Source organism: Equus przewalskii, chromosome 2, assembly GCF_037783145.1.
Source record: "Equus przewalskii isolate Varuska chromosome 2, EquPr2, whole genome shotgun sequence".
NCBI classification, from domain to species: Eukaryota; Metazoa; Chordata; class Mammalia; order Perissodactyla; family Equidae; genus Equus; species Equus przewalskii.
The window spans coordinates 90,807,784-90,823,007 of NC_091832.1; the positions used below are offsets into that span (position 1 = coordinate 90,807,784).

General features: G+C 42.1%; 1 protein-coding gene across 2 annotated transcripts in view; it reads left to right on the forward strand.

The window, feature by feature from the left end:
- The window catches only part of TBC1D9 (TBC1 domain family member 9), a 109,260-nt gene extending 105,546 nt beyond the window's left edge, over nt 1-3,714 (forward strand). For both annotated transcript variants that reach the window (XM_008528545.2, XM_070609046.1), the window contains exon 21: nt 1,595-3,714. In XM_008528545.2, the coding sequence (XP_008526767.1) occupies nt 1,595-2,317 (723 nt within the window). In that variant the 3' untranslated portion in view covers nt 2,318-3,714. The remainder of the gene's footprint in view (nt 1-1,594) is intronic.
- The last annotated feature ends 11,510 nt before the right edge of the window (nt 3,715-15,224 follow it).

Here is a 15,224-nt window from a genome sequence, read left to right on the forward strand (position 1 = left end):
CCCTGAGGCTCTGTTTCCCAGTCATAAATAAATGCGGAAGAAGCATCCTCAAACAGAACGTGGGGTGCTTAAGTAGTATCTGTCTGGATCTATTTTGGGCATGTTTTTGTGCATCAAAAATGTGCTTGGTTGTGAGGAAATGACCTCCTTAGATAAAACGTGAACCATGAAATAGCCAATTTTGAGAGTACACGCATTCTCATCCCAATCATTAAAAATACCCTCAGAAACGATGCTCATCATCACTTATCATCAGGGAAATGCAAATCAAAACTACACTAAGATATCACCTTATACCCGTTAGAATGGCAAAAATAACCAAAACAAAAAAGTAACACATGTTGGAGAGATTGTGGAGAAAAAGGAACCCTCATACACTGCTTGTGGAAATGCAAACTGGTGCAGACACTATGGAAAACAGTATGGAGATTCCTCAAAAAATTAAAAATAGAAATACCGTATGACCCAGCCATCCCACTACTGGCTATCTACCCAAAGAACTTGAAATCAGCAGTTCCAAAAGTCCATGCACCCCTATGTTCATTGCAGCATTATTTACAATAGCCAAGATGTGGAAGCAACCTAAATACCCATCAACTGATGATTGGATAAAGAAGATATGGTATATATATATATAACGATGGAATACTACTCAGCCATAGAAAAGGATAAAATCATCCCATTCACAACAACATGGATGGACCTTGAGGGTATTATGTTAAGTGAAATAAGCCAGATAGATAAAAACTCTGTATGACTCCACTCATATGTGGAAGTTACACATGTAGACAAAGAGAACAGATTAGTGGTTACCAGGGGAAAGGGTGGGTGGGGGGCAGGCACAAAGGGTGAAGTGGTGCACCTACAACATGACTGACAAACAATAATGTACAACTGAAATTTCACAGGCTTGTAAACTATCATGATCTCAATAAAAAGTTAAAAAAAAATACCCTCTGATTCTCAAAAGACAAGCTCATGCTGTTTAGAAATCACTGTGCTCAGCTATAAAGATGTCTGACATACTTTTTTCTTAAAAAGCTGAAATGTAATGAGGGAGATAAAACAATATAAATAATTATAACACAAGATGAAAATGCTAAGTTTCCTAACAGAAGAACAGGTAAATCATCGGGGCGGGGGGGGTGGAAGGCATTACTTCTGTCCAGGGACACCAGCAGATGTGTCGTGGGAAGGGGGATTTGAGCTAACCTTGGAAAAATTGGGCAGCATACTAAAGTGTGTAGACGTGAAACGAGATGAGATCTGGGATTTACTTAGGATACTTCAACAGGGGGTGAAAGAGTTAATGAGCAACTGTAGAACATAGTCCTTCCTGACTCTAGGTAATAGGTACGTGAAACTTTATTATTTCGTTGTTTCTACTTTCGTGGATGTTGGAAATTTTTCAGATTAAAAAAAATGGAGCCATCCATAAAGAGACTTTAAACAACACATCAATCCACCCTACATATAGGACTTTTTGGGCATCTCGTACTAGTCTAATGTTAAATGGCTTTGCGGTCCACTTCCATCCTGCCTCGCTGCTCCCCATGAGATGGTCACATTCTTTGTGTTTTTCCATACTTTTCAGGGGCAGTTTATTGAGTTGTGTAAGACGATGTATAACATGTTCAGCGAGGACCCCAACGAGCAGGAGCTATACCATGCCACGGCAGCGGTGACCAGCCTCCTGCTGGAGATTGGGGAAGTCGGCAAGCTCTTCGTCGCCCAGCCTGCAAAGGAGGGCGGGAGCGGGGGCAGCGCGCCCACCTGCACCCAGGGCATCCCAGGCGTGTTCTTCCCCAAGAAAGGGCCCAGCCAGCCTTACGTGGTGGAGTCCATTGAGCCCCTTCCAGCCAGCTTGGCGGGCGAGGGTGAGGAGCACTCCCTGGGAGGGCAGATGGAGGACATTAAGCTGGAGGACTCCTCGCCCCGGGACAATGGGGCCTGCTCCTCCATGCTGATCTCCGACGATGACACCAAGGACGACAGCTCCATGTCCTCGTACTCGGTGCTGAGTGCTGGCTCCCATGAGGAGGACAAGCTGCACTGCGAGGACATTGGGGAGGACACAGTCCTCGTGCGCAGTGGCCAGGGCACAGCAGCGCTGCCCCGGAGCACCAGCCTGGACCGGGACTGGGCCATCACCTTCGAGCAGTTCCTGGCCTCCCTTCTGACTGAGCCTGCCCTCGTGAAGTACTTTGACAAGCCCGTGTGCATGATGGCCAGGATCACCAGTGCGAAAAACATCCGGATGATGGGCAAGCCCCTCACCTCGGCCAGTGACTACGAGATCTCAGCTCTGTCAGGCTGACATGCGCTTTCACTGGGGATGGGGGAAAGAGGGAGGGAAAGGGTCTTTTTTATGTTCTTCTGTGTTGGGTTTCTTTCTTTTAAATTAAATATTTATTAGTACCTGGCTTAAAGCCTAGTGTTTTCATAATATAATATAAAGAAAACTGTTGGAGAAATATTTAAACACCTCGATGTAGGTACAGTACACTCTGTTGTTGGGGGGAGGGGATTTACCAGAATACAGTTTATTCAGTGAATTCCAAAAAACCTGAACCTGTCTGTGATATGTGTGTATTATAACTTCTTAATCTCGCTGTTGAGCTGTATACATGGTTTAAAAAATAGTGCTGTTTAATGCTAAATAAGGCAGCAGCCACTTGGACATTTGGGCTTTTTAAATACAATTAGAGCTGTAAGGAAAACGAAATGCCACAAACACAAGAATGTTCTTAAATGGAAAAAGGCGTTGTCAGCTGGGGTAAATCCTATACCATTTTAGGGAGCGTTAAAAATATTTTTTAAGATTTGAAATATGTTTCATAAAAGTCTTCTATTCACAAATCCTATTCAACAGATGTTCCCCTCAAGGGGAAACATTTGAGTTTCTAAACAATCATGAAAGTCTAAATGATTTTTACGTGATGCCAGAGTAACACTTGTATTTGATCAATTCGAACAAATAAGAGACCAGTTTTGCATTAAAAAAACTCTTCTGATTATTTAAGTCAGCTGACCAGAATTCAGGGAAAATGAACAATCTTTTGTGCCAGAGAATCTGAAAGTGGCAACGAAGATGACAGAGGGCTCAGGATTTTTTTTTTTGGAAAGAGTAAAAGTACTGATGCTTCTGATACTGGATTTTCAGCTTCTTGTTACTCATTGCAAATAAAGCAAAAAATAAAACAATAAGCTTTACCATTTCCATACTCTCCATAGAGTCAAGAAATTATACCATGTATCACCTATGGCCATCTTTCCAGTTAAATCAGTGTAAAGTAGAGATCGTGTAAACTGAAAAATTCTGCAAGATAACATAACTGAATGTTTTACAGCAGAGCTTGTCACTTTATAAAGGAATAGTATGCTCTATCTAGTTCCTGAATGGATGTGGAAATGAAAACTAGCACACTTGCACTTTGATTCATGCTTCTTTTTTTATGACTATTATAGTTTTGTCTTTGACAGATGTTGAAGGTTTTTTCTTATTGTTGAATTCATGATCATGGTCACCTTTTCTTTGCTTATTCAGAATATTCCTTTCAGCACCTTCCTTTACTTTATTGTACATTGTGTCCTTGTTTGAGCTGTTGCTGCTGTTTTTTATTTTGTTTACAGAATGATTTTTAAACTGTCAAATGAAGTAGTATTAACCTCAAATAGGATAAATGTGAACAAATAAAATACGTCAGATACTCAGATGTGGTTTTCTCTTGGTGCTTGAGTTCCTGCCGAAGGCAATAACCGTTCTTTTGACAGCTTTGCAGGGGGAATTATGTTAGGCAACCATTTTGACTAATGAAACAAATTTTTATAGGCAAATGTTTTGAGATAAGAAATAGACTATGTCATGATGTGCATATGAATGAGTATTTAAAATAAGGAAGAGAATTTTCATCAGTTATCTATTTAACATTCTACGTAAGTGAAAAAAGGGTGAAAATCCCTCTGTTTAATCCTTATTGGTACACTGTGATACCATTTGGTATATATTTAATGGAGTTACTAGTCATTTATTTGATCTGGCTCTAAGATTGTTCCCATTACTGCATCATGTGTTTTTATCTGTAAAGTCACTTAAGCAAGCCTCAAGAAATAACTCTGTAAATTTTGATACTCTAACCCACCTCTGCCTCGCCAACATCAAAGATGGGTTTGGGAGGGGACTAAGCATGCGTTGAAGGGTATAGGCCTAGATAAACAAGAGGAGTCAGAACTTCCCTTTGTCATTGAGAGAGGGACTGTACTGAACAGTACATCTCTCTGAATGCTCTGTCGTATCATTGATGCTCTATCGTAATACTGTGCAATATCTTAAACATTGTCCTTATTTGTTCAAGCACATCAGAGTGCTTTTCATCACAGCAGCAATATAGTATATAATGGCAGGTTTTGGTCTGTTTGCTTCTAACAGCTGCATTTGGAGGAGCCCTGAGCCCTTAAGTTGATTATTTCCAGCTCAGTCTGTGAGACAAATAGGCTTGTCAGCTCGTTTCTCCTCAGCCTCCAGAAGGCAGGCAGTGCATTTCAAAGAGCATTTTCTGAAAAAAAAATTAAAGTTCCTGCCTCATTTTTAATGGTTGTGTTATGTCTATTTAGTATCTCCATGGATTATTCTTTTTATTTTAATTTATCTTCTCTGAATGGTCACTTTCCGTCTAGCTCTGTGATGATTAGTTTCCCAAGCTAAGAATCATTTCCCCGTCACCATCATGTTGGTGGGGTCGGTGTCTATATCCCAATAGGCTTGAACTGACATCCCAGTGAGCTTCTAGCTCCAGAGCACGGGGCCCTGGCTTTGGGGGAGCTTCCACATATGAAAACTCAGAAGAGAAAGCTACTGCGGGGGGGAGACAAAGAAAGCTTTTGGAGCCTAGATGCTAGGGAAGTGAGTGTGCCGGAGAAACCACAGATCCAACCACGTCAACGTCATTCCATCCAGCATTACTTCAAGTCTGTTTCTGGGTAGGAGGGGGCTGAACTATGTGGAAGTGCCACAGGGGGAGCCCTGGGCAGGGAGAAGGCTCATATGCCAGCAGCGTCCTCACCTCCCACTGAGTTGTGCAGGCTGGGAACCCTGGCAGCCAGGCAGAGGGCAGCTCCCAGCATGCTCTTGTCACAGCAAGGAGGAGAGATAGCCAGGCTTCTCATCCTCGCTGTCCTGTTCCCAGAGATTGGATAGCAGCCTCCCAGTCTGAGCAGAGTAGCCTTGGCCTGGTCTCTGGAGCTTTGTCTAGGGAACCTAAACTTAGAGCTACTTTAGTTCTTGGATTTAACAGAGTGAAACCCCTGGGGAGTGTTGGCAGCTGCCTCATTTCTCCCATCTCTGGTTAAGCGCTCCTCTGATGGGGTGTTCTTCCTTACCCATCCTGTAAAAAGACTCTTTTGTTACTTCTAACCTGAAAAGAACAGCAGTTGATGTGGTGAGTACAAAGCATCTCACACTATTTTCTGCTTTAAAATGACTCGCTTTACATAATGTTTAGGGCCCTGTGCCTTTTGTTTAACATATTCCTGACAGTCTAATTCTTTAGAAGGAGAGCATAGGGAGCCAGACAAAGGAATTGGGAGATAGGCACAGAGTGAGGATAGAAGGCAAGTACTAGGATTCGCTTCCTGTGGGCTTTGTTAATACAACTGGCTGCCAGGAGACAGGTCTGCACAGCAACTAGGAGCAGATGGCTGAGCGCCAAGCTGTAGCTTATTTGCGCTTTCTGGATTCACAGTTACTTCCTTTCCTCACCCTTCACAAAGGCTAAAACTCTGCACACCTAAACCCCGTAGCTCTTCTTAGTATGCATCAAGGGCAAAGTGTCAGCTAGACTCACGCCGCGTCCCTAGGGCTGGGCCAGAGGTAATCTTTCAAATGGGTCTAGCGAATCCACTTATTTCATGAATGTTGACTACCTACTGTGTGCCAGATATACTGTTTTAGGCACTGAGAGTACAGCAGTGAATGGAGATCAAAAATCCCTTTCCTTAAGAGAAATTTACTTTCTGATAAGAGAGACAGACTATAAACAAGATACATACCATGTATGTTATTAGTGACATGGGTGGTAAAAAAAATAAACCAGGATTTGAAGTACTGGGCTTGGAAAGGTGGTGAAATTTTAGGTGGGGTGATCAGGGAAGACTTGACAGAGAAGGTGACTTTTGAGTAAAAGCTGAGGGAGTGAGCCATGCAGATATCTAGGGGGATTACTTTTCAGACAAAAGGGACTGCAGGTATAAAGGGCCTGAGGTGGGCGGGTACCTGGCAAGTTTGAGGAACAGCAAGGAAGCTGTGGATGGAGCAGAGGGAAGGTACGAGGCAGGATGGTGACAGAGAACCAGATCACACACGGTCTAGGACGTCAATGAGAAGACTTCAACTTTTAACTCTGAGTGAGATGGGGAGCCACAGAAGGGTTTGGATCAGGGGAGAGACATGATCCAACTTAGGTTTTAATAATTCTAACAGCTCTAATGAGCATAGAGGTAGATGCATAAGGATGGAAGAAGGCAGACCAGATAGGAGGTCACTGCAGGATTCAAGGAAGAGTTGGTCATGACTTTTTCCCCACCCTCACTCCTGAGGCCTGGAACTAGAGTAGGAACATTTCCACCAATCCTAATGGTCAAAGCAGCCAGTCAGAGGCGAGGTCAGACTCAAATGAAGGTGAGCTAGACCCTATCTCTCGATGAAAGGTGTGTCCAAGAATTTGTGCTTCCTTCATTCTGTCACATCTCCCAACCTTCTGGGTTTTCCTGAGCCTTCTCCAACATTCACTAAATACTTTAGCATCTGGCTCACAGATTTCCTTTCTGCCCCAATTTTTGCTACCATTCAAGGAACTTCAGCATCTACATAGAGAAGCCGGCAAACCCTCCAACCCTGATTTCCGTGACTTTCCGTCTCCAGCTGTACCTCAGAAGTATGACCCTCCTATCGTTCCAGCTCTGTCATTCCTGCTACACTGGCTCCCGTCACTTCTAGTCCCTTAACCCCTCTATTAATCCACAATGTCTCTCACTGATTTTCCTATTCCAATTAGATCGTCTGGCCATTTCTTCAACCACTGTTTTCCCAGCTCTCTCAACTCCAAATTCCCTAATCTTCTGTAACTGCCACGTGTGGTGGCCACTCTGCGGTCCCCAAATCTTGAATCATTACAAACATCTGCCTTCTTCAGTCACATCTGGGCTTCTGAGTAGTAGGTACTGCTAGAGTGGGGGAAATTCACACTAGATAGATTTGTGCTACTACAATTTTGTGATTTCATCTTATCAGATGAGTCCTGAATGCTGCTCCTCTATCCTTTTCCCTGTCCTTATCCAATCCTCTGATTCCCAAAATAGCTATTTTAATTCTTGACTCCTTTCTTCAAACCGCTAATCCTATTCCTGCCCCTTCTTAGGTGAAAAACTTGATTCTGAGTTCACAGAAATAATTTGTGCTATCAGTTGCAACTCTCAACTTTTAGCTCCTCAACTACAAATTTATCTGTACCCACAATCTGCTTTTCTCCCTTCTCCATCTTGGAGAAAAATTTGGCATCCTTTAAGCTCTGCCTCTCTCATCTTCAACATCTTCTTCACAATGGATTTCTTGGCTTCAGATTGTAAGAGTATTTATTCAGTCCCTTAAATCTGTTACACACTCTGCTTATTGATTTATCAACTGCATGACAGCCAAACACGAAAGAATGGTCTGATCTTACTGCCTTCATTTCTTCAGCTCCAGTCTAACTTCATTTCACCTCAGCTTGACTCCTGGATTCATCATTGCACTGAAACTGCTCCTGCTGAGGGCACCAAGGATTTCCTAATTGCTGAATCCAGTAGATCCTTGCTGGTTCTTAACTTACTTACTTCCTCTTTCTTTGACATTCAGATCTGTTGACATTCCCTCATTAAAATTCTTTCCTCCCTTGCATGGTCTCTGTGGCAACAGTATCTTCCAGATTCCTTCTTCTCTTTCAGACAAATCCTCCATCAGCTTTCCTGGGCTGCCTTCCTTTGCCACCCCTTAAATGATGGATACCACAAGGATCTGTCTAAGGTCATCTTCTCTATTACCTGTTCTGAAGGGCTTACCCACTTCAATGATTTCAGCTCCTGTCTATCTGCTGTTGACTCCCAAAGGTTATCTCAGACCAGGCTTCTCTCCTGAACTGTTTGATTCAACAAGTATGTATCAAATGTCTTGGGTGTTCCAGGCTTTGTCTATGTTCTCATTTCCTGAATATACCATATGCACCTCAAAGACTGGGCTTGTATTTTCTCCCTATAACATGTTCCCCTTTGTTATGCCCTAACTTAGTTAATAACACCAATACCATCCAGTACCTCAAGCCAGAAGTATGAGTAATCCTTGATTCCTCCTGATTGTGTATGACACACCTCCAGTTACCTATCCATTATTTCTTCTAAACACCTCAATCTCTACTATTCTATTCCCAATTATAGTGTCTTAGTCTAGCTTTGCATTTGTTGATATAGGTCCAAGAGGGTTTTATTAGGTTCATATATTAATATTTGATCTATCCTCTTCAGTCCGGACTGTACTTTTTTTTTAAATAGGTTATCCTTAAACAAAAGTAGCAACCCCAACTACCTGCCACATAACAAGATAAGATCTACTGCTTTGTGCTTAAAAGAACAAAGCATGCCTCAGGCCCTGGTGGATTGAGCAGGCTCTCAGCATCTTGTTTCTTCTTGACATCTTTTGTGCAATATCTAATGGTCCAATTCTTATGCCCCAAGGTGTGACCCAAAAGGGGAACTCAGAGGTTGATGCTCTGATGAAAGGTTATGTATAGATTTATGTCCCTGACCCTGGCAACTCTAAGGCAACTTTCCTTAATTGGATCTGTTGTTTAATAACTGGAAGGCAATCATTCAAAATAGCCTTTTGGCAATTGGTCAGTCTGAGTATGACATAATTACTCTTCCAATCATTGGCAAGTAAGAAAGAAATGGTCAAGTCTGTAAGTTCATGATGCCAGGCTTTCATGTGTGTCTATTAATGTTTGTGGCAAGTGTTTGAAAGAAAAAAGATTTGGATTACAACAATGATGGCTGGATTATAGCCACTTTATTTTTCTCCCCTTGGTCTCTCCCTTCATACCCTCCAGTTACTCATTTAAGCTGCCATTTATGTGATCTTTCTAAAACTTCAGTGTAATGTTTTCCCCTGCTTCAAACTCTCAACATCCCAACTTCCTACAGAGTAATAAACAAGCATATAAGAATGCTTATGATCAGTCACTGCCAATATCTCTATAAACCAGTTTCTCAGCACTTATTAGTATTCCAAGAAGTGAAGAACCTAAAATATACAAGGTATTACCATTTATTCATTTTTCCCACTTGCTGGTTTTGATATATAATTTACAGCATCCTTTGTCATACTATCAAAATCTATGAACTACGTGAGATATTTCAACCCCTCCCAAAAATTTAGATCTAAGAGTGAGAGACGGAGGAGTGTTGACTTTCGAAGTTTTGGCAGTGAAAGAAATCTTCATATAAAATGATGTATCATCAATATGAAATTTCATCAAAAGCCAAAAAGGAAGCCTTAGCATCAGATATTTGGACAATACTTCTCTATAATTTGTATTGAAATGTCAGCTATTTCTACAATAAAACAACATGTTATCTTTTCTCACTCTGACAGAGAAAGAACTGTACATCAGAGCAAGGAAAAAAATAAGGAAGTAACACTGGAATTCACTGAGTCCTTCTGGAAAAGACAAATCAAAGAAATGCTCATTTAAGCTGAGAAGACATTTGAAAGAGTCCATAAAAAAAAAAGTACCAAATCTTTTGGGATGCGGCGCTGGGTTAATTCCTCAGCAGCTGGTCTCATAAAGAAGAAGATGCACCATGCCATAAGGGAACTTGTAAGTACCTGCTGCAGTGGAGTTAATCTGGGTATATTGGCTTCCTAAAAGACAAGCAAAATATAGTTATAAACTCCTTTGGAAATGAAGTATAAGATGAAAGACCTTTAATAATACACACAGGTTGACATGGAGATTTCAGAATTTCCTTTGGAATTCCATCTTCTTTCTAAATGGGGAGGAGCAAAAAGGACTGTTTTAGAGCAAATTGTATCCTTGGTGGCTTGACCAGGTTCAAGAGTGTTTGCTGTGAAGAGACATCACAGCTGGAGTTCCGCAGGCTGTACCCATCACTTCAGCAACTGTCGCCACCTCATCCACCACGGCTCATTCTAGAGGCCCCCAGTAAACAATGCTCATGCAGGCAGTGGTGAGGCCAGGGAAAGATCCAAACTATCTAGGGGATTAGAGATCCACTCATCTTTCTAGCAAAATGTTTATCTATGTGCTGAGATTTCTTGAAAAATGACACTTAGTGGATGGACTTGTCATTGGGCTTAGCCTTGCCACACGCTAAATGTAAACTTTCTATGTCCTACAGTGAAGTTTGCAGTAAACATCAGTGCATCCTCATGAACATCATGTAATAATAACTAATGATTTTGTTTACTTTTTATATACAAGTAATACACAATACGACAATCAAAAACAAATACCCATACTGAATGCTAGAAAATGATATAGAGAGTCTGCCTTTATTAATACAACTCCTACTTCCCACATGGAGGTAAGTATTATTGATAGATTGAAGTTCATTTGTTCTATGAATTTATATACACATCTACATACATACACACATTCTTTTAAAAAACAAAAGTGAAACCAAACTAAAAGTTATTCTGTGATTTCATTTTTTTCACCTAAGTGTCAGGGAGATCTTTTCATGTCAGTATATGTAGATCTACCACATTTATTTATGTATTTATTTATGTATTTATTTATTTATTTTGTGAGGAAGATTGGCCCTGAGCTAACGTCTGTGCCAATCGTCCTCTATTTTGTATGTGGGATAGCACCACAGCATGGCTTGATGAGTGGTGTGTAGGTCTGTGCTCAGGATCTGAAGCTGCGAACACCGGGCTGCTGAAGCAGAGTGCGTGAACTTAACCACTATGCCACCAGGCCTGGCCCTCTACCTCATTTATTTTAATGGCAGCACAGGATTCATAGAAAGGGAATGTTCCATGTTTTATTTAACCACACACACCCTCCCCCACCCAGCTGATGGACTTTCACTATGGTAGACTCTTCTTATAAACATTGTGGCCATGAATACCATTGTAAAGAGATTTGGGGCATAATTAAGAATGTTTCATTGAGAGAGAATTGAAGGACTAAAGTTACTGGATCAAAGCATATGCCCATTTAAAATCATAACAAATAACTGCCAAATTGACTTCTAAAATAATCCACTTGTTCACACTCCCATCAGCAGGGACTTCTCTCTTCTCACACACATGGACTGACATTTGAAGTTAATCTTTGAATCTTTACTAATCTGCTAGGTGAAAGATGATATTTCATTTTAATCTGAATTTCTCTCATGGTAGGGAGGTGGATAGTTTTTGAAATGTTTATCAGTCCTTTAGATTTCTTTTGGATTTGTCTTCTACCTTTTGGTGTCCTGTGTTCTGCAACAGTGTGTAATTTTCATGAGACCAAATCTGTTACTCTTTTTATATATGACTTCTGTTTCTTATTTCTCTAGTTCTTAAATGCCATTCACTATGGCAACAATGAGAGAATAAAATGAAAGAGAACAAGGAGGTTATTAAGCATAATGAATTGTTCCACCCTCACGGAAGGCTAGTGACGTTCCAAATGGAAGATGTATTTTTAAATGATATTCTTAATAGCCGCTTACACCTGTTCAGTTGCAACCCACATACCCAAATTAATATCTATTCTAGTGTATCCTGCTAGGAGGTAATGCTGGCTAAAGACCATCCTCTGCGACTAAACTCGAGAGCCATATTCAATATATTCTGGTTAAAGTTTTACTTCTCCAATAAAAAATAAAAGAATACATTCCCCCTTAATGCCCAAGTCAAGAGGGCAGAAAAGAAGGGCGGAGTTTTGAATTCAAGTGTAATTGAAGTGATATTATCAAGAAGAGCTTGACAGAAGCATCTGCTCCAGGCAGCACTCAGCAAAGACAATGCACTCTATTCTATTATGAACACCAGAAGCCAAGGGATCACAGAAAGAAAAGATGCTATGGAAGATAGATGATATCCTTCATGATGCAAATATTACCTAACATTAACTGTTTCCACAGGATTTTCTTTCTGCTTAAAATGCAATTTCCTCTTGGGTTCATGGCCTCAAACTGGCAAAATTTCCCTGTACAGTGCTGCCAGTACCAGGTTGTCTCAAGGGGCCATTTTCCACGGCTAGTGTGCCTCTGGCACCTCCCATCAGGGGCTGGCCTGGGACCCAGTCAACTCCCTGGTGGCCTCCACTGACAGTCATAAGCTCATGACACAGTGGGTGGAAGCCAACTTTCTGTACAAAAGCACGTACAAAAATCATGTACAAAACATGATCTAGGTCAGATCACCCTTCATCCTTCAAAATACCTTCCACTTCTCAAGGGCACTTCCTTCTATTGCACACTTTTTATTTTCTCTGCAAAGGCAACCACAATTGCTCTTTTAAAAGTTCCTTTAAAAACATGAAAAGTCTGAATGAAGAAACTTAAACAAAGGTCAAAATGATCCACATTAAATGAGACAACCATTTAAGGATTCAAGGATGCTACTTTTAAAATAATAAAGCCTTAGGGGCTGGCCCCGTGGCTGAGTGGTTAAGTTTGCGCACTCTGCTGTGGCGGCCCAGGGTTTCACTGGTTCGGATCCTGGGTGCGGACATGGCACTGCTCATCAGGCCACGTTGAGGCCGTATCCCACATGCCACAGCTAGAGGGACCTGCAACTAAGATATGCAACTTTGTATTGGGGTGATTTGGGGAGATAAAGCAGAAAAAAATAAAAAATAAAAAAAATAATAAAGCCTCAGCCTTGACAGAGGGATCAGTGCCAGGTGGGCCTTCCACCCAGAAAGCTCACAGACAGTAACACCAGCAGACAAAACTAGGTAACCTTCTTTCCCAGATCTGGCTAGAGAGAGAGAACACACACGAGAGAAGGACATGTGAGCTCACCGAGTAAAATAGCTAGGCCAAGAGTCAAAACATCAAGAACGAAGGAGGCTAGCTTTCTAGAGATGTCCACATCCTCTTTCTGAAAGGCACCTCTGGCTGTGACAGGGATGGGGCAGCGCTCACTGAGCCAGGTTTCAGGAGGTAAGACAACCACATGCTGACACTCCCACGTCTGTTTTCTATGGCTCTCCTTCCCATCTACAGATCCAGTCTTTGGAAACAGGAAGGGATATTATGCCCCAGTTTGAAGTCTATAACCTGAGAGCTTGGAAAAAAAAACAAAAAAAAGAGTAAAAATGTGGCAAGGGAGTCAGTGAAGCAGAGGGCAGATTAACGGAGGCCCCTCTTATGGGAATAAACATCCTTCCTTTCTGAATTGACTCCCTTTTCTGTCTTCTTTCCCTCCTCCCAGTAACTGCAGCTGCCATTGAAATTCTCATGAGAAAAAAAACAAACCTGGAGATTTTGTGACCCCCTCCGGTTCCTAAGAGGAAGAAAGAAAGAAATTCAGTAAAACCACTTAGTGAAGCTAAGCTTGTGGGCAGACTTGATCCCAGGTTAGCTGTCCTTCCCTCCACCTGTATTTTAAACTATGTGTTATTTAGTATAATATATCCTGAAATGCCATGAATCAGAGAGCCATTTGGCTTCAGGACTGTCCTCAGACACAGGCAATTGGTGTGTGGTCTTGGGCCCCACCCTTTAGAGGGCGCAGCTTTGTCCTTCTCCTCAGCTCATACGGTTTCCTACATACCACTCCAGAAGGCACAGAGACCGTGGTCAGTGGCGCTGCATCACCCTCACTGTCTAGACCACGTTCCAGACCTGGAGCCCATTAGTCCCCGCCCAAACAGCCCTGAGCCCCCTCCCAGAGCCAACCAATCTTCTTTCCATCCTCCTCAGAGCAGATCCATTTATCCTAGATGTGGGCACCAAGGACAGAAGGGTGCCTATAAGTTGAGAAGATTTTTTCTGTATCTTTGGCATATAAGCTGGGTTGTCACACCATTTGCACAAGGCCACTTACGGTGAGATATGGAGGGGGCCCGTACGGGGGTAGCCCTTTGGCCTCCGTGTGTACTCTTGCACCACCCAAAAATGCTTGGAGTGGGCCTGCTTGGCTTAACGATCTTTCTTCAAAAAGGGACCACAATTATTTACTCATTAGTATGAAATCAATTTATAAAGGAACCTAGTCTATAACACAATGCATCAGCAGGGTCAGGAAGGAATGGAGGGCAAGCTAGCTGTATGATCAAATTGATCCTGTACTGATGCTGTGGACCACTGGATGTCTAGTAAATGCTTCTAACCTCTGGGCTGACACCATTACTATTCACCTCGTGGCAAGTGGTGCCCCAATTTCAAGCCTAATGCCTAAGACAGCCATGGCCGACAGGTTTTATCTTACAAGCCAGATCCTGGCTTGTGTATTATATTTGTAAAGATTCTGAGACATTCTCTGGACTCATGAAAAAGGGTGCCGTGACGAGTTAGCCAGATGCGCCATTGGTGCAGGATGGAGAAATAGCACACATGTGCCAGGTGTCTGCCACCACCAGTCAAAAAGAAAATATTTTAAAACTTCCTAAGGGTGTGCCCTTTAGACTTAATCCTATTTTAAACTGGAAACATCCTAAGGAGCTAGAATAGTGAAGACTGGAGTCTGAACTGGACTTGGGTTTTTATTTTCTGGAAACCAAGAGTAACCTCCCTTCTGCTCATCCCAAGTTAAGCAGACAGCTTTCGGTCACGCATTTGTTGTCTTCTCCTGAGCCCCTCCTCATCCTAGTAAAAGCCCGCCTCTCTGTCCTTGTCATGGACCATTCACCTCTTGTGGCTGCCGTCATGCCATTTTGCCAGTGTGAGCAGGCTCAGGCACTTCAGAAGTGTTTGTGGACAACAAAGGAGTCCCCAAATTCCACACAGTCTTCCTTCAGCCCAAGTGGTTGGAGTAAGATCAGAATGACCAGGGTGCTAAGCTTGGAATGGCTGTTAGCTGGCAATGGTGGCAAAAATATTCTTTTAACCACAATACGGCAAAACCCATATTTACAGAATAACATTTTAATATTTAAAAGGATCTCAAAGACTCCAGTCCAAACTCCCCAGTCTTACAGAGGAGAAACTGAGACTCAGAACGGTTAAGCTTTACC